This window comes from Megalops cyprinoides, chromosome 13, assembly GCF_013368585.1.
Source record: "Megalops cyprinoides isolate fMegCyp1 chromosome 13, fMegCyp1.pri, whole genome shotgun sequence".
In the NCBI taxonomy this organism is placed as follows: domain Eukaryota; kingdom Metazoa; phylum Chordata; class Actinopteri; order Elopiformes; family Megalopidae; genus Megalops; species Megalops cyprinoides.
This window is the reverse complement of record NC_050595.1, coordinates 3,639,553-3,662,800: the sequence shown is the minus strand read 5'-3', so window position 1 is coordinate 3,662,800 and position 23,248 is coordinate 3,639,553. Positions and strand designations below refer to the sequence as shown.

The 23,248-nt window shown below is 45.8% G+C and overlaps 1 protein-coding gene across 3 annotated transcripts; it reads right to left on the bottom strand.

Moving 5' to 3' along the window:
- Positions 1-1,361: 1,361 nt before the first annotated feature.
- LOC118787824 (adhesion G-protein coupled receptor G5-like) lies at positions 1,362-18,151 on the bottom strand. 3 transcript variants are annotated; one of them, XM_036543523.1, is made up of 14 exons: positions 17,885-18,151; positions 11,514-11,836; positions 10,865-11,311; positions 10,596-10,644; positions 9,848-9,962; positions 9,118-9,240; positions 8,273-8,401; positions 7,013-7,055; positions 6,191-6,294; positions 5,520-5,641; positions 4,709-4,971; positions 3,988-4,087; positions 3,474-3,748; positions 1,362-1,697 (listed from the first exon to the last, which is right to left on the bottom strand). In XM_036543523.1, exons 2-14 carry the CDS (start codon positions 11,653-11,655, stop codon positions 1,570-1,572), a joined length of 2,040 nt encoding a protein of 679 aa, XP_036399416.1. In that variant the 5' UTR covers positions 11,656-11,836; positions 17,885-18,151; the 3' UTR covers positions 1,362-1,569. The 3 variants fall into 3 exon arrangements, with proteins under 3 accessions (XP_036399416.1, XP_036399415.1, XP_036399417.1); XM_036543522.1 differs by lacking the exon at positions 1,362-1,697 and having other exon boundaries at positions 2,623-3,748; XM_036543524.1 differs by lacking the exon at positions 1,362-1,697 and having other exon boundaries at positions 2,623-3,748; positions 11,514-11,607.
- Positions 18,152-23,248: the final 5,097 nt, after the last annotated feature.

Genomic DNA, 23,248 nt, shown 5'->3' with positions numbered 1-23,248 from the left:
GATTACTCTGTGGTAACCTTCCGCAAATATTCTCTTATATTAAATACATATATCAAATTTAAATAAAAAATGTAATTAATTCACAAAATTAAATGTAAACATTTATATTAAACATCCTTATCAATATATATCTTGTTATACAATCAATATGAATACATTTTATTTTTAAATATATAAATATAGTAATAGTATTATATTGTACTGTTTATTATGGTGAACTTATGTAGCCTTTATCACACACACACACACACACACACACTCTCACACAAAGGAAGCTGTAGTAATCAAGTGATCCCCCTTCCAAGTCCTGTTGAGTAATTTTCCTCCCAGTCGCGGCAATCGTCTTGTGACTGCGCTTTTGAAACGGACCTGCCTCACTCCTAATTTCTGCTAAACGAAGCATGATTTACAGGAAACCGAGCCCCCAGTGAAGAGCGAGGACGCCATGGGTCCAACTCCACCTGTAGGCCCCTTCACAGAGTACCTTCGGATTTAAGAAGTCTTGCCAAACCCAAACTTTGCTTGGCACAGCAGATGCTTTGTGAGGGGTTTCGTATCAATGCAATCTGGGAATGGGGCACCTCGATGTTGATCAGAAATGCAGCTCACTGATTTTAAATTCAAATTCCCATGAAAAGAACACTGAAAAGGAATAAATTATTTTCCAAAATACTTTAATGATGATTACACAAATAACAAATAAAGTTTCATTTAGTTATATGTACATGTATATCTAAGCTGAAAAAGTTACTTGGCATACAAAACTTTTACAAAAAGAGCCCATGTAAAAATATATTTTTACCGTTTCTTCACACCTAAACTGTGCTACGAAGGAAAGTGCAAAAAAAAAAAAAAGCTTCAAAACCACATCTTATGTTCGGTTAGAAAGCTTTAGAGAAAGCAGCGCTTCAGTGCTGTCGAAAAGGCTAAATCTAAAAGAGCCTGAAATGACCTGTGGGAAAAGGAACCGCTTTGCTGCGTCAGGCTGTTGCCACCTGTAGGTGATGTTCTAGAACACGGTAACACGACGACACATTCCACGTGGAATGTTTCGGAACAACGGCGATCGGTGCGTCTCTGTTAGGCCTACGTTAGGAGACTCGTGATGGCCCAAGAGGGACCAATGCTTTTCAGATATGTGTATATACACACAAAGAGCATACAGCTTCACAAAAGCAACTTAAACAAAAACATTATTCTACTGTATCCATGTGCATTTTTTTATACTACATGATACAATGTGTCACATAACAACACATCTTTGTTTCTACTGATACTCATTGAGAAGTTTCAAGAGAGCTTTCAAACAAGCCTCCTAATAACAAAACAGCAGTAGTATCACTCAGTAAGTAATCCCTCAGTAGCATGGTGAGCTAAAAAGCTAAAGTGCCACATACAGTATGATTACTGATAAAAGCACAACAAAATACAGTATACATTCACCAAGAAAAAAAGGCCAATAGGGTATCTAAAATAAAAAAAAGCTTATCCTAGGTACACAGTGTCTGTACGGAGCTCCGTCCTCCCTGATTGGCTCCCTACAGTGCTCAGACATCCCTGATTGGCTCCCTAACTTTTCTCCGGCTCCTGCAGCATGTGCTGTTTGGTTGTGGCTGAGCTGCTGCCTTCTTCCTGAGTCACTGCACTCTTCTTCCACATCCTCTTCAGAATGTAGAATCGCAACATGAGGAAGAAACCTGCAAACAGAGGGGTATGAAGAGAGACACTGTAACACACACACACCAGCACGAAGAGAGAGAGACTCTGTAACACACACACACCAGCACGAAGAGAGAGAGACACTCTGTAACACACACACCAGCACGAAGAGAGAGAGACACTCTGTAACACACACACACCAGCACGAAGAGAGAGAGACACTCTGTAACACACACACACCAGCATGAAGAGAGAGAGAGACACTGTAACACACACACACCAGCATGAAGAGAGAGAGAGACACTGTAACACACACACACCAGCATGAAGAGAGAGAGACACTGTAACACACACACACCAGCATGAAGAGAGAGAGACACTGTAACACACACACCAGCATGAAGAGAGAGAGAGACACTGTAACACACACACACCAGCATGAAGAGAGAGAGACACTGTAACACACACACACCAGCATGAAGAGAGAGAGACACTGTAACACACACACACCAGCACGAAGAGAGAGAGACACTGTAACACACACACACCAGCATGAAGAGAGAGAGACACTGTCACACACACACACACCAGCATGAAGAGAGAGAGACACTGTAACACACACACACACCAGCACGAAGAGAGAGAGACACTGTAACACACACACACTAGCATGAAGAGAGAGAGACACTCTGTAACACACACACACACACCAGCATGAAGAGAGAGAGAGACACTGTAACACACACACACCAGCACGAAGAGAGAGAGACACTGTAACACACACACACCAACACGAAGAGAGAGAGACACTGTAACACACACACACACCAGCATGAAGAGAGACACTGTAACACACACACACACCAGCACGAAGAGAGAGAGAGAGACACTGTAACACACACACACCAGCATGAAGAGAGAGAGACACTGTAACACACACACACCAGCATGAAGAGAGAGACAGACACTGTAACACACACACATTATGAAGAGAAACTCTGTAACACTGAGATCAGCATTAAGGAAGACTGTGTAACACACAGAGAGAAGCTGGAGGAAAACCTTTGTAACACATACATACACAGTGGTGTCAAGAGAAACCCTCTAATACAACAGACTAGTATGAAGAGAGGATCTGTAATACAAACAGAGCAGTATAAAGATATACTCTAACACAGAGAGCAGTCGAGTCATCATCATTTAGATGAAGTTGCAATAATTATCGTGACACACTAGGTCCTACTTTCATTGGCGATTTCATGTAATCAAATTTGCTTCGTTTTGGTCTCTCGTTTTAGTTTATGTAGGCTCTAGCTAAGCAGACTTCAGCCAATTGTGGACCCATTTTGTAAAGATGATATAGCCTAGTACAAAAAAACGATGGTACATCATGAATATTGACATTTATAGGGGTTTGATATCTGAAGAAAGAAAAAGACTTTCTTGTTCAATCATGTTGTATTTTTGTTTTCTTATCAGCCTTATTTCTTGAGGGAATATCATTTTGAAATAATTTCATCTTCTAAATTCCATTTCGCGAAATATATCGTATCGTGAGTTCAGTGTCTCATCGCATACCTGTATGAGACACACACGCACACGTAGGAACACACACACACAAGACTTTTGTCTTTTTTTCCCCACTTGACTTCATTCTCTCATATAACCCATCCTTCGTGCCCTCCACTTCTGCAGAAACTCCAGGCTGTCACCTCCGACCTTTGACCTTTGACATTGAGAAGTGGCTGCGGAGGGAAGCTGGCCGCTAGCTGGCTGGTTGCTGGGGGCGACAGCTGAACAGAGCGCGTACTCACCCTGCAGGGAGTTGAGAATGGAGCAGAGGAACAGGACAGCCACAGAGAGGGCGCCGAAATCCAGGAAGGCCAGGCCCCAGGTGGAGCCAAACAGACAGCTGAGGCCCCAGAGGCTTAGGAAAGCGACCCGGTTCTGCTTCCACTCAGCCCGGTTCTGCACCTTCTTCAGAACCAGGCACAGCATGGCCACGCCCGCACACACCAAACAGGCCAGGAAGCTGATGTTGGTGCCATAGTGGAGCAGAGAACCACTGGTGTTGTTCTTGATCCAACACCTGCGGGAATACCACATTAAAAAGGCATGCTGGCTTCAAAGAGAAAGTACCTCACAGACTCATATTCGAGATTTCATAATGCTTGATCATGCCAAAATAAAACTGATGAGTATTCAGATACCTAAAATACTTCAGATCCTAAAATCATGATAATAAAAAAATGATAAAAGAAAAACTGAACCTCATTAATTTGGTAGTGCAAGCCCCACAGTCTTCCTTTAATCACAGATAGGACTCACATTTTGTGGGGAACGGTGATCTCATCATTCGATTCTATCTCTCGCAGGCCGTAAACGTCACAAGTGGTTCCAAACAGGATGATGAGGACAGCGGGCAAGCCTGAGAGTGGAAACGAATAACCTTTAACCTTTAACCTTTAACCCTCGAACTCAACGAATAACCTTTAACCTTTAACCCTCGAACCCTGACTGATGAGCAAAGGCGGGGAGTCAGGTGCGTGTCTCACGTACAGCTCGTGTGTTAATGCGGCATGTTTTGGATCCGCTGTAGATGTCAGTGTGGCTCAGGAAAATCAAGAATCAATTTTTTTAAACATGGTGAAGTTATTGTTTAAAGAATCAAAATGGTGTTCATTCCTTGGAAAATAGACCAGCATTTTACAGTGTTTTGATAGTTCTCAAACACTGTTTGTTGGATGAGGAAGGTATAAGAAAAACATGGCATTCTCCATTGTACTGCCTCTTTGTGGGCATTATTATTTGCATATTGAATATATATACCTGTATTCAACAAAAATTACACATGGTTGGTAGTTTTATTGTAAATACAGGATGACTACATACACACATGCATAATGTAGTGTGACTCTAGGGGCTAGTGTAATACTCTTTCCCACCACCAGAGGGAGCCCATGATCTGCAAGCTCACTGAAATGAATGTATCATTCAGACGTCATGTTGTGAGTGTCTGTTTCTGTGTGTGTGAGACGGCTCCACCTACCGAAGCCAATCAGGTTTAGGGCGTAGTGTTTGGGGAGGGGCTTCAGCACCCTGTAGATGAGCCAGAAGGCGTTGAAGACCTCGATGGCCATCCAGGTGAAGGAGCAGAGGAGGGCGTAGTGCAGCAAGGCCCCCATGGCGACGCAGAGGCTTTTGTTCTCCAGGTTGGCCAGCACCCCGGCCAGGAGGAAGAGCAGGGTCAGCAGTAAGAGGGCCACTGCCAGGCTGCGGTGGATGGGCCTGGACTGGTCCTGCCCGGTCCTCCTGTCACAGAAGCACCCATGTTAGCATCCCTTAGCGCCCGAGACGCCCGAGATGCCTCGTGAGCGATCTCTACTAAGATACTCAAGCGTCAGGTCCCCTTTCTCTCTCTCTCTCACTCTCTCTCTCCCTCTCTCTCTCTCTCTCTCTCTCTCACACACACACACACACACACACACACACTGTACTGCACCGCTCAGACTCGCAGATATTCACACTGTGGAATATAACCAGGCAGAGAATGTGTGGAATATAATCAGGCAGAGAGATGTGTGGAATATAACCAGCCAGAGAACATTGTGGAATATAACCACGTAGACAGTAAGTGGAATATAACCAGGCAGAGAACAGTGTGGAATATAACCAGCCAGAGAACATTGTGGAATATAACCACGTAGACAGTATGTGGACTATAACCAGGCAGAAAATGTGTTGACTATAACCAGGCAGGGAACAGTGCAGGATATAATCAGGCAAGGAGTATGTAGAATATAACCAGTGTGCAATATATCCAGGCACAGGTCGTTGGTGGAAGCAGGGCCGCAGCGTACCTCTGTGCCCGCGTGAGAGCGGAGATGAGGATGATGCAGCTGAAGACAGAGATGGCACAGCACACAGCCGAGATGTACGTCAGGGCCACCAGGTGGGGCACTTTCACCCGTGGCTTCAGTTGCTGAGGGACAGAGTCAGCACAGCGTTAGAGACAGACCATTCACCTGAGCGCTCACTGAGGTCTCAGGTGCTGAGGTTATGCAGCTGACACAGGTGCTGAAAATAAAACGCTTTTCATAGTTTCTGCTGGGCTTAAGCACGCTCAGGTTGAAATGAGAGAGTTGCAGGCTGCGAACCTCAGATTAGACACTGCCATTCTCCACAAAAACAAGGAAGTTCACATGGAAGCACAAAGGTTTATAGATGGATAGCATCTGGACTGAAGACTCTAAAGATTCTGCAAGACATACATATGCTAATCGTGAAACTGAGTACATAAAAATATGTGTTTGCTGACTGAAAGAGACACAGAGTCACAGAGAGCTGTTGGTGTTGTATTGTACCTCACTTGTAAGTCGCTTTGGATAAAAGCGTCTGCCAAATGAGTAAATGTAAATGTCATGTAAAAGCTGTTGGTGTCCAGATTTGCAGTAAATCCACACAGGCTGCAATTGAGGTGTCTCAGCTGTAGGGGGCACTAAAACATAACAAAGAGGACAACGATACGCACCACCAGGATGGCGAAGTAGGTGAGATGGTCACATTGGCACTCGGTTTCGTTGGGAAACTTCCGGATTGTCTTACACCCCTCGTCTCTCCACTCTACCTCAGGGTCTGGAGTGAGTCAACAATTCTATGTCTGCACTGGTGTGTGACAACTAAAGTGATCATTGCACTCAGAGCTCTCACTGCCAGCCTGGGACTCACACATGTACAGTTAGGTCCATAAGTATTTGGACAGTGACACAATTTTCATGATTTTGGCTCTGTATGCCACCACAATGGATTTAAAATGAAGCAGTCAAGATGTGAATGAGGTGCAGACTTTCAGCTTTAATTCAAGGGGTTTAACAAAAATATCATATAAACCGTTAAGAATTACAGCAATTTTTATACATGGTCCCCCCCATTTTCAGGGGCTCAAAAGTAATTGGACAATTGACTGAGAAGCTGTTTCATGGCCAGGTGTGGGCTATTCCCTTGTTATTTTATTAACAATTAAGCAGTAAAAAGGTCTGAAGTTGATTCCAAATGTGGAATTTGCATTTGGAAGCTGTTGCTGTGAACTCTCAATATGAGGTCCCAAGAGCTGTCACTGTCCAAATACTTCACTGTATGTTAAATGACATGTACGTCTGTGACTCCGAACGCATGCATGCTTGTGTCCCAGCTCCTTGTCTGAGCAATGACCAAAGCATGACAATACCAGCAGCAATGCTAATACAACTTCATCATATAACATCAACAATCAAGTTTTATCTGACTTTTTCCATGGCTTTCTTAGAAATATTATACAAATGAGATGAAAATTTCATATTTGCATATCTTTTACCTCTCCTTGTGTCCCAGGAAGCACATTGAGTTGTTTCATTTTTCTGTAAAAAAAAATAAATAAATACATAAATAAATAAATAAATTGAAAATTAAATGTAAATAAAACTATTTAGCCACAAGGTGGTGACATTATCCCTACATCACACTGAGCATTTAATATTGAATGAATACTGTCTTCCTTTTATGATTGCATGCAATTTGCATTTTTCGTTAGCTTGCAGGAAGCCCAGCCTAGGTTATCACACGGGATCTCTGTCAGACTACAGAGCTGTTTCAACAACCAGACTTCTTCCTCCTCATTCAGCGTCAGGCTGATAAGAGCCAAGATAAGAGCCAAGTACGTTCTTCAGGCCTCATCCCTGAGATCTTACATATTCGCTTTTCCCTTTCACGCCAGAAGCGATGCTGGCTTTTTGAAGTGGTTTCTTTTGCGCCCGGCAGCAGACACTGTAAAAGGAAGCCGTGTGGTGTGAGATAACGGCGGAGAAAGGCGTCGGAGACGCGCTGTAGGGGAGAATTTCACTCTGCGTTTCTGCTAAGGTGAGAAATTTGCTCTCAGCCCTGCAGCTGATACCCAGCTACTGTTACCGTAATTCATTCACTCTGGATAAGAGCATCTGCTAAATGACAGTAGTTTAGCGTGGGGACGTTAGCTGTTGGAGAACCGTACACCGAGGGGCATTTAGGGAAATGAAACGGTCCCTGTGAGAAAATAAATAAAATAAATCCCGATCAAAGCCTTTGGAGGGATGCAGCAAGCCCTTCTCATTCTGCCTCTGGTGCCCACTGCCCTGGCCCTGTGCTCGGCATGCTCTGCTGAACACCTTCCCCTGGGGTTCATACTCAAATGCATTCTCACTTTATTTTCAGGAACCCTAGTGAGCACGCAGGTTGCATTGCACTGACATTGCACACTTCAGCTAGCATGACTCGCTTCAGCAAGTGTCCCGGTGCATAAATAAAGCACTGTAAAACCAAAAAAAGAGCATTAAGCTATGAAAATCGACCTCGATACAGATCAAACGAGTAATAATGAATTTGAAAACGAAGAAGAAGGAATAAAATGATTTCTGTTTGAGTGTGTAGGCAGCTGTGCCAGTGTGAGTTTAGCTTGGGTGGTTGAGGTTGGTTCTGAGGGACGGCCCATGGCAGTGGGGGGCATTCCGGTGTATACGCTCAGACCGTGAGGAGTGACTCGTGGGGTTCCCCTCCCTCCTCCCCCCTCCCATGGGCGCATGGGGAGCACCCCCTGACTCACAGGCAGGGTGTCGTGGTGAAACGTGATCTTCACGGGCTCGGGCAGGCCGGAGATGACCTCGTTCTCCACTGAGATCCCCACCACCTCCTTCAGAATGAGCTCCTTCCTCTTCTCCTCTCCTCCTCTCCTCTGCGGAGCACACAGCCACAGGGTGAGACTCACACACACCGAACCAAACACACACCGAACCAACACACACAGCCACAGGGTGAGACTCACACACACCGAACCAAACACACACAGCCACAGGGTGAGACTCACACACACCGAACCAAACACACACCGAACCAAACACACACAGCCACAGGGTGAGACTCACACACACCGAACCAAACACACACAGCCACAGGGTGAGACTCACACACACCGAACCAAACACACACCGAACCAAACACACACAGCCACAGGGTGAGACTCACACACACCGAACCAAACACACACCGAACCAAACACACACACCGAACCAAACACACACCGAACCAAACACACACAGCCACAGGGTGAGACTCACACACACCGAACCAAACACACACAGCCACAGGGTGAGACTCACACACACACCGAACCAAACACACACAGCCACAGGGTGAGACTCACACACACAGAACCAAACACACAACGAACCAAACACACACCGAACCAAACACACACAGCCACAGGGTGAGACTCACACACACCGAACCAAACACACACAGCCACAGGGTGAGACTCACACACACCGAACCAAACACACAACGAACCAAACACACACAGCCACAGGGTGAGACTCACACACACACCGAACCAAACACACACAGCCACAGCCACAGGGGAGAAGAGCTGGACCCGAGGCCCAGCTGTGGTACCTGGAACAGCGTGGGCACGCTGAAGTATGTCAGCACCACCTTGGCACTCCATTTCTCAGAGGACACCAGAGAAGGAGGCAGGTGCACCGATGGTGGCATCTTGGGGTGTCCACGTTTCGTCGGCTGTGTGCAACACACACACAGAGTTTATGAACGGTGCTTTCACTTGATTTATTCAGTCTCAGACTTGTAAATTAGCCTCAGCTATATATATAGCCTCATTATTGGAACTGGCACCAGCCGGTAATACAGCCTCCAGCTGAAAAGCTTACAGGATTCCTGCTCCTGTTTCCACAATCTCTCTGAAAGTAAAGTTCCTGCCCACTATCCTGCTCAGCCAATCAGAGCAGATTGTGGAATATCAAATTTTTTTTACACAATGGCAAACAGATACTGGTACAAAGAGCAAAAGAAGTTTGCTGTTAATCCTGGAGATATATATGTTCTTATGTTCCCAGCAACAGGAAGTATTTATCTTTTATTTGCGTGGAGATTAAACAAAACACAAATGTGCTCCCATAGCTTGCTCTGTCCTCAGTCTCTCCCAAACCGCCAGCGTTTAAACCGTTCCGGTTTCCCTCAGCAAAGGGAAAAAGCACTTTTGGTGGCTAAACTGAATACACCCAAAAGGCAGCAGAAACTCGGGAACCGTAACTTTGCGGTTCCACCTAGTTCTGGTTTCGGGTTTCTCCCTGCAGGAGACGGGCGTGACCTTAAGCTGCTCTCTTACAGTGAAGGTGACATTCAGACCACGGGACCCCTTCTTCAGCTCCATCACAGACCCCTGAGCGCAAGGCAGGTCAGTCCTCCCCATCTTCCCTGACCTCATCACCGCCTTCTCTATGCTGCAGGGACAGAGAGACAGGGATCACCACCACACCACAGATCCTGGATCACTTTCAGCCTTTCCTCATATAACATGTGGAGTTATGATTAGGGTTGGGTATGCTGATCCTGGATCAGTTTTGCAGGGCAGGGTGTACAGGGACAACACCTTGCCGTTTCTCCTGTCTTTAACATAAAGCAGTTACTCTGCAGTGAGACAGAATTGCATTAAGCTTTGTAGTGATACCAAACTGCTGTGCCTCCCTGTCATAGTGCATCAAATTTACATGTGTTGGTGCATTGCATCTTCACCATGACAAGTACTCACACACACACACACACACAGACACACACACACACACCATGCATTAACTCACGAGATGCCCTTGTCATACGTGCGCGAACCTGTCGACGCCCATCCTCTAAATTGACATGTGCAGCTCAGCTTCCTGTTGCTAAACCTCAGAGCTTCACTCTGGACAGCACTTACCGCATCACTTTCATCTACATATAAAAGAAGACTGCCGAAGCCAGCTGATCACTTCCTGTTATTGCTAGGTGTCATTTCGCACCATCGAGCGCGCGCACGGCAAACGGAGACCTCCGCACCCAGAGCTGGGAGGAGGAGGGGCTTCACTCTGGGCCCGACTTACCTGTCCACCCGCTGGGGTTTCTCTCCAGCTTCTCTACAAAGGTCAGCTTCTGCAAAACACGAAAAAAAAAGGGGGGACAACGTGAGTCAAGTGTTTGAATTCCTAATTCTGTATTAATTCTTATTAATTCTGTACTAAGGCAACCGTGCTTGGTACCAGTGGCTGTGGCGTTATACGCTATGAATGTGCAGATAAAAGGGAAAAATGAAACATCAGACTACTTTTTCATTGATTTTACTCTTATTAATGAAGAAGAAACGTCTGCTTACTGCACTTGTTGTTTTCACCCTCGAACATGTACATTTCCTGTCGATTCTCATTCATTACATCCCCTTTGATGCTTCCATTCCATATCCCATAATCCTCGGTGGCTGGTTTGTTTTCGACTCGCGAGAGCCCGGTACAGCAGGACTCCTGAAGGCCCGCGAGCCCGCAGAGAGTGTGGTTCTGCCTGCCAACCTCCACCTGCAGCAGGTCCAGCAGGGGGTTGAAGAACACACAGAAGTGTGTGGTGTTCCCCTGGGCTGAGCCCAGGGGGATGGTGGAGGAGTTCTCACAGCTGCCCATGATGCACCCGTTGATCGACAGCGTGCTCGCGTTGGCCCTGATGGTCACGTTCCCGCACCCTTTCTTCATGTCAAACCAGAGATTTCGGGGTCGTCGGCTGTGCGCCCACGTCCCGCACATCTGGAAGTCCCTGTCAGTTTCACTCACTCCTGTTTGGAAAGTGGCATTAGATGTGGCAGTGTTTCAAAAATGGCATACAGTATTACTTACAGAAAAGCTCACATCTGAGCTTATGGATATTGAGACCTCAAAATCTGATATGGTTTTGCCATTGTTGTTGCCCTGTCCCATGTTTCAGTACATACTCAGTTAACTTTTGGGTTAGTATTGCTATATGAGTCCGTATCTCACCATGTCGGAGGAGGGCTAGAAGAACAGCCAGTCTCAGGATGTGTCTTGATTTTTCCTGCTTCATTGTCAGGCTTTGACCTTTGACCTCCGACCTCTGCGAGAATAAAGAGAAGCAGGGCATCTCTTTACGAAACTGCAGCATTCCACAGTGAGAACATTAGAGTGCTCAGAGACTCCCTGAAACACAGCCCGCCTGTGCAAATGCCTCATCCTTTCACAAAAAACACGCCTCCTTAACATCCAGTGTCTCGATCAGCGCAGTTCAGGCACTCGGAGAGTGAAAACAGCTCCGTTCTGCAGCGGCTGTCCTCTGCTACAGGGCTCTGCGCATCACCGAAAGGCTCGTAACCGAAAGGCTGCTGGTTCCATTCCCCTCTGGGGTACTGCTGTTATACCCTTGGACAGGGTACTTAACCGACAGTTCTCTTAGTAACGATCCAGTTGTATGAATGGCTAAAATTTTAACCTATGTAAGTTGCTCTGGATAAGAATGTCTGCTAAATGACAGTAAGTTAATGTAATATGATACACTGTATTCACTGCTAATTAAAGTGCATGCCACCATCCCCTTTTCAAAGGAACTTCATCTCTGTGTTTGGTTTCTGCTGTTCCACTCCTCAAATATTATTTTAATGGCATTTTGGTCAGTGGCTGTGTCCTTCCACACAATAGATAACTAAATGCAAATGTACTAGTTATTTGACATCTCTTTCTGCACACACCGGTGCTTTCCAAAATGGATAATTAACTTTCCTTAATCATTAATCTTATATTAGCTCTGTGAAAACTCTTTGCGGATGTCTCTGACTTTTTTGCGTTTTATTCACTGTAACACAGTAAGACATATTTCTCATACGCCTAATTGGCCATTATATTTAGAAAAACTGACACAGCCTACAATGGCATGTAAAGGTGCTAATTTTGCGATCACGAGTATTTTGGTTTTGAAATGAGAATTTCGCTGCTGAGTAACGCTGTGTTATTTCTGTTTAAAACGAAAACACACACAAACCTACACACAGGGAGGCACAGAGATGCTAGCGTTTCAGAATCTGATAGGGTAGGTGGGGTGGGGGGGGGAGCGGCTGTGTCCCAGCATGTCAGAGTGGAATTTTGTACCCTTTCTCACTGGGTTTATCCTCTCATTTGACTGCGTATGGCCCGCACTGAGGTCGAGAAAGAAGGAAGTGAAATGGAGAGAAAATGATAGATAGAGATGGTGGGGTGTGTTAGCAGGAGAGAGAGAGAGAGAGGGAGAGAGATGGTGGAGGTGTGGGAAAAAGTGAGTTGCCAACCAGTTTTAAATAGAAGCAAGAATGAAAAATATGAGAATTTATACTAGGACATTTATCAGCTTGTCAAAACCACTGAATCACAGTTCTGAGGAAGGGGAGGTGTGGAACTGTTACATCACTGTCTGTTAGCCTGTTACCACAACCGTATTTCAGACTTACAACATACTAATGCACTGACCACAGCTCCACAGCCATGCTGTCAGTGAGATATGTAGGTGCAGGGGTCAGTTAGGGTGGCTAGCAGCCTTACTGCTCTCTCCTGCCTGAGGGCTCAGCAGAAAGGGGGCTGTGCCTAGAAGGGGGGTGCAAGGGTGACAGTGGGGCAAAGTGTCTGCTATGCATCTCCACAGTGGTGGCTGGTGGCACACACTCACACACATCCACACAAACACAAATGTGCACGCAGACACACACACACACACACACACACACACATACACACATGCACACGCACTCACACACACAAAGAAAGGCACTGTGAGGTCCCCCAAGTTAATTTCAAACTCCTCTACCCTTTTTGAGGAGTACGTCACAACGCAATTATTCACCAGCCGTGCACTGACTCCACACACATACTGGAATGACTGTGACTCAGCTAAAAATGCCTCACGAACCAGATTCCGCTCAACTGAATCATTTATAAAGCCACTTTGAAGCCGTTTAAGTGAGATTAAGTGAGATAAACATGCCTTGTTTTTACCCTCCTCTGAAGGGTCCTCTGAGACTATGAGAATAAGGGATGTGCTGGAGGATGTGGGGAGATGCTGTGCGGTCACCACGTTTCTGCAACAATGTCACCACGATCAGACGGCTGATAACCTGTCGGCTCCTCTATCTGAACACACTAAACATGTAACGAGTTCACGCACAAAAAAAAAACTGCCAAGGCAAAGGGTTCGAACGCCCTGCAAAATTATTAATGCCCTCAAACTCTGTTATGTCTGATATGCAACAGAGAGATTGTAAACCGCTGCTCTGTCAGACGGCCAAAGTGAGCGGTGATAACAGATCACATTCAGTATTTAAGAAGCCTGACGTAGCCAGATTCCAGTCGGTGATGAGTTTAGCAGAAACTAGCAAAAACCAAGCATTTAATCTTGGCTTTATGGCTGAACTTGGAACAGACCTGGCATAAAGCTGGTCCAAAGGTTCTTTAGCTTTACGGACTGAATGTGAATACCGCATTGGATTCTGATGTCACTGGTCCCTTTGGCAGATTAGGACGGTGGACTGCATTACCCATAGGGCCACGGGAGAGTGTAAAAATGACACAAAATTGCTTACATATCTAATTTCAATGCTTGTTCCCCTTTATGCAGCCAGTTGGATATGTTCCGTTCCTCACAACTGCACAGCCTCCTCACTGATGCGGGAATGGAGAACGAAATCGTCCATCGCACTCACACCTCGGCCATGACGCAGCACAGGGAGCTAAACTCTGCTGATGTCATCCCTGCATCCTGCAGGTGCCTGCTGGGCTCCCAGCCATCACTGGCTGATGACACGGCTGGGATCGAACCCGTGCTGTAGAGCTGAGCGTGGACTGAGAGCCGTAACCTTAACCACTGAGCTGCTCGGGATCACGCTCGCGCGCTTCTGAAGAGGAAGTTCTCCCGCGTTCTCCCGACCGCAGCGGCAAACTGCAAGAGGCCGTGTTCCTCTTGGGAGGGCCGTACTAGATAAAAACACGATAACTCCCCGCTTTACTGTTTGAGTTACTCACCCCACCTTGGAGGCATTTGAGACGTTTCCCTCCCTCACTGAGTCTCTGTAGAGGACAGGACTGAATCTGGGGAAAACTCTCAGTCCTCACAAAACTCTGTGTATGTGGGTTATTAAGTTGTTTTTTTTTTTCTTTAACAGGTCATTCTAAATGGATCTGACAGGATGAAGACAGATACATGCAAGTTTTAAATTATATTATTATTATTATTATTATTATTATTAGCTTCTGCAAGGGTTTATCGCATGCGAGAGCAGACCCGGCGGGCCCCTGTGTTATGATCCGAGGCAGCGTGTTTCTGCTGGTCTTTCCGTCTGCGCCAGCGGACCGGTTCTGCAGCTCTGGTGTGCTTTTCACAGCTCTGCAGCTGCGCGGCGCAACCGGGGGCGCCGACGCAGCTAACAGGGGGGCGTGGTTGGGGGGGGCGGGGAGGGGGGGGGGGGTTGTACTCGCCACCGTCAGCTACACCACAATCACATCAAAATGCACAAAAAAGCTGAACTTCAAACCTACGGTTACCAAAAAAAAAAAAAAAAACGCATTACTTCCCAGAAACAACAAGTTCACCCTGAGAGACTTTTTTTTATTTGAGAAGGGCGGAGCCACGCCTCTTTCTACTTCCCCTGCAGCTCCCAGTCTATTGTCCCGGCTCAGTTGTGCCGGGGTAAAGAATGTCCCCATTCACTTCTCAGCACTGCCCATGGCGGGGCCAGGAGGCTGGGGGGGCGGGGGAGCTAATCCTGCCTCAGTCTGACCTTCAGCCTGGCATGTCTCCACTTGCACAGACGGAGTAGCAGAAAAACATTCTTTTTAAAAAATTTTTTTTTTTAATAAAACTGTAGCAAATTAGTGTCCGAGTCAAGCAAGGTCTGCAGATTAAACTTAGCATAGCATAGCAAAGGCCAATTGGTTAGCCTTGAGAAACGTCCACTCCTTTTCAAAACATGAATTTTATTAAGGCTGTGACATGAAATCAGAAATACAAGGGACAGGCTTTCTTTTGTGTGCAAAAGACATGATGTTTAGGACAAATATTTTGATGAGTGGAACTTTTGTCACACAAAGTGTCCTAGATCAGTAACCTCAACCTTACAAAAAAGTGAAGTAAAGTAGATCATTTTTCACAGTCTAAACACTGAACTTTTTACCTTCTCACTAACACACTTGCTTATTACAGGTTTAAAGAGACTTAACACACTGTGCCTTTTCAAGAGGGTGAAATTTGGCTGTGGTTGAATTGTTACACCATGCAGGGACTGCTAATGAAACTACAATGACAGCGGCACTACACATAGTACACTGACATACATACACACACACACACACACCCGGACACGTACACATGTATGAATGCGCGCGAGCACACACACACACACACACACACACACAGAGTAACACACATGTGCATGTCTGACTTCAGCTGCTAATTTTTTTGTGATGCCAAGCCTTCCACATGCAGTTCACACTCTGTCTCAGATGTCCGCACCTCCTTATACACGACCTCACACTGATGAACTCTCCAAGACCTTCTGTTTCTAGATACTACATTAAATCATCAGTGTGAAAAATCAAACATGAGGTTGAGCTGATTGGGTAGCTTAATATTGTAATTGTGCAGCCTTCCATATCTCAGATGAGGGGACTTTACAGACTAACACGTGTGACTCATTAGCAAAGACGGCCATTATGGTCTCTGCTTGACATGGTATTTCTTCTGAGAAGCAGAGGGCAGACTCCGTCTTGAAGAGGCTGAAGCATGCTTTGGGACATGTACCCGACACCAAAAATAATTTCTGCTGGTGTACTTTGCGCTAGAGCAGGGGTTTCCCCTGCTACTCCGGGGTCAGGACCACAGGACACCGCAGAGTGAACTGATTTAACCGGCTGGGAAGTCGTGCTAAAGCCCGAACAACTTCTGAGCTACTGGGGTGTTTGCGCAGCGCCCTTTGCACGCAGTCTGTGGAAACGCAGGTGCTCGCTTCTTCTAACCAGTATGGTGCAGACAGGAAAACCAAGCAAACAGAAAAGACGCATCGTAGCTGCCGTTTGCGTAGGCAAAGAAAAGGACACTGTTTTACATCGTGAAAGATTACTGGAGACGTGATTAGCTGTTTCAGAAACACAGAGCAAATCTCTATGGAATATTCCACTACACACAAATAAATAAATAAATAAAAATAAAAAACATAAACTTTTAATTTGAACTCGCACAACTTTGCAAACACAAGCAATGTTACAGCCGTGCACCATTCAGTAGGTGTGCAGCATACTTCAGTCTAGAAAATAATTATCCAAAAATTGTTTTATAATAATTAAAGGCTTGGTGATACCGTGAAAACTACCCAGATAACAATGTAAAGTAATTAAACTAGCAGGTAATTATTTATGTTACTAACATCTTAATTCGCACTTTATTCTGTGGTCATTATGTGTCCACAAAACAGCATCTTTTTCGCCATGGTGTATATGTTAAATAGCCTTTAACTGTATTAAACGCTGTGGGCAGTTGTTTGTTTCAAAGAAAAAATGGCTGTGTTAACAGTATAGGCCTATATATCTTTAAAACCTTATTACAAAAATTACGTGGTTACTACACCGCAGTTCTATTATGTTATTCACGTCGTGGATTCGCTAATTGGCTGTTGGTAAAATTTTCTGCAGGTAAAGGTCTAATCATAATGTAGCCAGAACTGAAACAAGGGCGCTGGAGACACCGAGCTCCGCCAGCCCGCAGGGTTAAATTCCACTTGCTTTACCTTGAGTCATATTTTTATTTTGTCTATGAGACTAGTTGGGAGTTAAACTAAGGAAGGGAAGGCACCTGAATGCCATTCACTTTCCCTCAAGAACAAAGCGCCGGTGGCCAAAAGCAAGGCGTCAAGAATCATGTCGCACCGGCGCGCTCAATCCACGGCAAACAAAGACAAATGCGACAAAAGCGACATCCGAGAAAGAAAAGATGACACGAAGTCATCCCACACTACGGCACGCAGTGAAATAACTCCCACGAATAAACAAAGAATGTTTTTGATGTAGCTGAATTCGAGTACTGCAGTCCAGACACCTGTACTTCTTCTTATAGCCTAATCACCAATGATATTATAGTCTATTTCATCCTGACACATATAAAAAAAACATTCTTTTAAAACGACAAACTGAAGCCTTTGTGTTTTTGAAAGATGGTGTAAAATTCCAATGTGTTATGTTTAAAAGCTGGAAAGCAGAGCGGACAAGATGAAGATAAATTAACGAAAAGCTAACTCTTTGTTGATAATTTTTTAGATCATATTTTTCCCCATGTTACATTACAATTTAGCAGATCAGAAAAGCAAGCTGAGCGAGGTCGAGTTTACCTTTCCAGCGCGCAGTTCTCTGCGGCGATGATTGCTTTATGAGCTGTCAGGAAGTGGTCCGACGGATTGTAAAATATGAGCGACACTTCTTTATCAGCTGCGCTCAGAAGCATGAATGGCCAAACGGCTGCGCACGCAAACGCGGCCCGTCACGCGTCCAGCCGACCGTGCAGTCACATTTCCCACGCAAGAGAGGAGGAATCACGCGTTCGGAGACTCCAAGTTGCTGAAACGACGTCTGCGGCTCTCGGATACACTCCGGCGGACCTGAAAAACCCCGCCGCCGCGCTGCAGGGTGCACCGCTGTCCCGTAGCAGCGCTGATGTGCTGTCCGGAAAAAAGCGGAAACTAGTCCAGAGGGAGTGTCTGCCAACATGACCGAGGTGTGGGCATCGCTCTGCCTGTGCATGCACCGCGTGTGGCAAGGAAGGGGGCGTTTTTGCGTGAACGCCTTTGCAGGAGGAAGAAAAAACGTACAAAAATGGAGCACAGTGTGGTTGTATTGTTGTAATTATAGCATAATTAGTTGTTTCTCTTTTAGAATGAAGAGAGAGAAAAAGTTTCTCATCTACACAGGACAAGGTTTTCCTGCTTGTTTCATCGTTACGTACTTAGAATGCGGTGACCACGGGCTGATCTTTTTATACCATGTCTGCCTCCACAGAAGTTTATTGAAGATTACTGCGCCCTGAAGTCAAGTTCCAGTGGCACGCAAGGGGAGCGCCGTGCATCGAAACAGCAAGCCGTGATGCACCTGGTTTCTCTCTTTCTCTCTCTGTCTGTCTCTCTCTTTCTCTTTTCAGGGGCCTCTCTCAGCGCCCCAGGGTAACAATGGTATGTCTGTTTGTTTTGTGAGTGACGGAGGGAGAGACGGTTTTCAGTGAGAAGGTGCAGGTGTTGGCACAGTGGCATAGCATTACAGCCAGGTGTCTGTTTAACGCCCGCACTCGGGAGGGTCCTGCCCAGTCACATCGACAGGGGGGCGGAGGAACTCTCTGCTCTCTGTGTGTCAGCGACTCCCTCTCTCTGGTGACATCACCTCCACGGATAAAGCATAGGAAGGAATATCATATCGGTGATGAATGTGACCAAGCGGGCGGTATCTGTGAGATGATCTCCAGACACCTTTAGCTGCCTGTAGATAACATTGTTACGGCCCCTCGCACCGACAGGCCAAAGTGCGGGCAGCCTGGCTTCAGCGGCGGTTTGTTTCAGCACACTGAAAGTGCTGACACCACAGCGACAGGCAGCAAACAGCACTCCGGATACTGTCTATCTCTTCCCCTGGCCATGACTTTATTTAAACCTGCCTATAACGCACTCCTGACTTCAGTTAACCCCATGCGTTCGTAACTTTTCTGACTTCAGACTTTTCTGAACCCACTGTCTGTAAGACACCCTTTACTTACCCCCTGATTGTAACATGTAAACCCTATTTAAGCCCTGTCTGTAGTGAACCCGTCTTAACCCCTGTGCATAACACTCCCCATACTTTAACCTTCAGCCTGTAATACACCCCTGACTTAAGTTAACCCTACATTCGTAACACACCCCTGTCTAAACGCCCGTCAGTAACACTCCCCCTACTTTAGTCTTCTCTCTGTAATACACCCCATACTCAACTGACTCAGCAAGTAAATAAACAAGGAAAAACATAGAAAAGAAACGAAACATGTCAACATGGATTATTTCTGCTAGCAGTGGCCGTGTTTGTGATCGCCACAGCAGGGCCCTTATCAGACTTGGCAGAGTGGTCCGTTTCCCAGAAATGGCTGTTCTCATGCTGAGCACCCAGAACCCGCTTCCTTCCCTGCGTATTTCTCTGAGTCTAGACACGCTTTTGGTCAGGCCCGAGTTCCTCCCGAGCTGCTGCGCTAGACCACAATCAACAGCATTAATTCAACTCTGTAAGTACAAAAGTGAGAGAGGTAGCAGAGCATAGTGGTTAGGGAGCAGGACTCATAACTGAAAAGTTGCTGGTTCGATTCCCCACCGGGGCCTGCCATTGTGCCCCTGGGCAAGGTACTTAACCCACAATTGCCTTGCTAAATATCCAGGTGTATAAATGGATAACCTGTAAAACTGTAAGTTTTTTTCTGTGTAAGTTGCTCTGGATAAGAGTGTCTGCTAATTGCCAATAGTGCAATGTAAACATGAGACAATACAGACAGTTTCCAGAGTTAAACAAACACTTGTAGTGTTGAATTAACCCTATTGGTTTTGCTGTGTGCTGTGACAGGCACACAGACAAGGACAAACACATTACTGCCATCTTTTCTCGATCTGCACAGGTCTCCTCTGGGCGAATGGGGCCCTGGCCTGCTGCCACCTGGGCACCAACAGTTTTGCTGTTCTTCAAGCTCCTTTCCCACCGTCAGACGAGAGCCCTGGGGGAAGTCCAGGCAGATGACTCAACGAGGAGATTACAGCTCTGTATTTGAGGGCATCTGCCCACACACAACGAAACTGAAAAAAAAAACAACACATTTCTATAAAGTAAACCAGGCATCAAATCACATGTGATAGGGGAAGCATCATTTCTCAACGTGATGCGGTACAACAAGTTTGTGGGAACCGGGAAAAAAAACATATTAAACGCTGAAAGACTTAAGTATAGTACGCTGGGTTAAAATGAATGTTCTCTGGGCAAAATTTCAGAAGATGACTTGTACCTGTTATCGTACGTGCATCTTTGTCAGGTGAGGAAAATGTTTGTAGTACTTCTGCAATGCTCCAAGCAAAGCCAGACTTTAAAAGTTGGATGCAGTTTTATGATCTCAAAAAAGTTATCCTGGAAGCTACATTCCTTTTGTAAGCTTCCAGACATAATTACAGTAATCTAATGCTCTCACTTGCATCTTTTGATGTGAGATTGTGTGTGTGAAGGAGTGTGTGTGTGTGTGAGGGAGTGTGTGTGTGTGTGTGAAGGAGTGTGTGTGTGTGAGTGTATGTGGGAGTGTGTGTGTGTGTGAGGGAGTGTGTGTGTGTGTGTGTGAGGGATTGTGTGTGTGTGTGTGTGTGTGTGTGAGGGATTGTGTGTGTGTGTGTGTGTGTGTGAGGGATTGTGTGTGTTTGTGTGTGTGTGTGAGGGATTGTGTGTGTGTGTGTGTGTGTGCGTGTGTGCGTGTGTGCGTGTGTGTGTGCGTGTGTGTGTGTTTAGAATTGTAATGGAAGGTGTGGCTCGGCTTCTTTGCTTTTCCTGTCCCGTTCCGCATTCTGTAATCTCCTCCATCTATCCTTTCCATCTTTCACTGCTTCTTCAGGCTCCCCCTCTCTCCTCTCCTCTCTCTACCCCTCCCTCTGAAATTCCCAGTTTCAGAGAATAAAGCAGAAGTGATGAAACATGACGGAGCACGCATTCTCGTTCTGTTTAACGCTGCCATTACGGCATCTCATTGTCTTCCCTCATTTACTTTCTCTCTTTCTCTCACTTTTTTGAAGATTTTTTTTTTAACTTACAGTGTTGAATACAGCTTGTTAAATGTCATAAGCCTCTTTTTTTTCATCCTCCCTCTGTAATCCCTTCTGCCTCTCCAAATCCCTCTCTCTCTTTAATGATTGTTTTCTTTCTCCCTCCCTGCATAGGGGGGGGGGGGGGGGGGGGGACTGCACCAGGTGGACAGCCACTCCCTTGTCGTCCCCCCTGAGCTGGGGGGTGGGGCTGGCTGTCTCTGACTCATGCCTGGCCCAATAGCATGGCTCGTGGTCAGCATGCGGTCGGCTCAGAGGCCGCCCTTGGCGACCGCGCACAGATGACCGCAGGCATATGGTGGGAGTGGCTGGGATGGCAGACAGATGCACTTGCATTATTAATAATGGCCACCCCCCCCCCCCCAGTGCAGCTCATGATAGATGCACTGAGGGGGACGTGCACTGGACCAGCCACCTGCTCAGAGAAACTGTGACCAGACCTCCCTGAGCTGTGTGATTGGCTTACCTCGCCCTGCTAAGTGGACACCTGTATCCATGGCAACAGCTTTTGTATTTTTGACATCCTATGCATTCTGCTGTTTAAGTTGTTTTTTTTTGGGGGGGGGGGAAACTGCCTTAATTTGGGAGTAATTGATCTCTGAAACATCGGCTGTGAAGTTCTTCCCACAATGCCGCTCAACGGCCTGGGTAGCGTGTGGCAGTTACGTATCGTAACCATGCTGGTTGCACGACTTCCCCTGTGATGGTACGGCTGTTCCGCCATCCCTCTCACACACACTCCAGCCACTGTGTGAAGCAGTGCAAATATACATAACACCGGAAACAAAGAAATTTAGCCGTTTTAAAAGATGAAACAAAGGAAAATAAGTACATATAAGTATACCTGTATTTAACTGAATGTGAATTACAACATACAGGTTGTAATTATCTCTGTATCTTTACAGAGAATTGAAAGCAACACTTAAAAGGGAGAACTGGTATCTCTTTACTAATAAATAGCATTGTACCTTAAAAGCAGAAGCACCTTGAAACCAAAAGAGTGCAACCGCCCAAGCTAAGACTCCTGTTGCTGCATTTTGAGCAAGATGCTGTCAAGAAAAAGCCTGGGAATTTAGACTCGGTAAAAAAAAGACTCGGTATTTTCAGAGAGAGCACTGACGATCCTTTCTGCATCACTGATGGGAAAAACAAATGGTGATGAACCGGCTAAAACATTTTTAACCTGAGGTTTTGCATTTGAGAGGCTCACTCTGAGCTGTGTTGGGTTTTGAAACTGTTCTGAAATCATGCCCTGCTCGAAAGGTCGTGGTGAACCTTTTCAGGAAACGCAGGTTCACTGCAGGCTTGCTTTGGTTTTATTTCAGCCACTCGTACCACCACCATACCATTGCTCTGGCGTGTGGTGGTGGCTGTGATCAAAAAGAACAATAATAAATATAATAATAAATAAATATAATAATGAATAATCCCATGAGCGGAAATAAATGTACCATTGCATTATATTACTGTCATTTAGCAGACGCTCTCATCCAGAGATTCTTACATAGTTTAATATTTTATCCATTGAATACAGCTGGATGTTTACTGAGGCAATTCTGGGGTACAATAGTGGTGGCCCAGCAGAGAATTGAACCTGCAACCTTCTGTTTACGCACCCTGCTCATTACCACCTTACCCTCCTGCCCGTTTAATAGATCATTCTATAGATCATATAGATTCATTTTTTTGAATGAATTACATTTACATTTATTCATTTTTAGCAGATGCTTTTATCCAAAGCGACTTACATAGGTTACAGTTCTTTACAATGTTATCCATTTATACAGCTGGATATTTACTGAGGCAGTTGTGGGTTAAGTACCTTGCCCAAGGGTACAGCAGCAGTGTCCCAGCGGGGATCGAACCGGCAACCTTTCGGTTACGAGAGTTACA

Bases quoted from the DNA above. Each gene is read 5' to 3' on its own strand.
- LOC118787824 (XM_036543522.1), bottom strand. From the start codon at position 11,655: ATGCTGCAGTTTCGTAAAGAGATGCCCTGCTTCTCTTTATTCTCGCAG. The intron at 9,241-9,847 runs GTAAGAGAGCAG...TGTTGCACACAG, and splicing joins GTCTGAATGTCACCTTCACT to CCGACGAAACGTGGACACCC. The intron at 8,402-9,117 runs GTACCACAGCTG...TGTGCTCCGCAG, and splicing joins GCGTGCCCACGCTGTTCCAG to AGGAGAGGAGGAGAGGAGAA.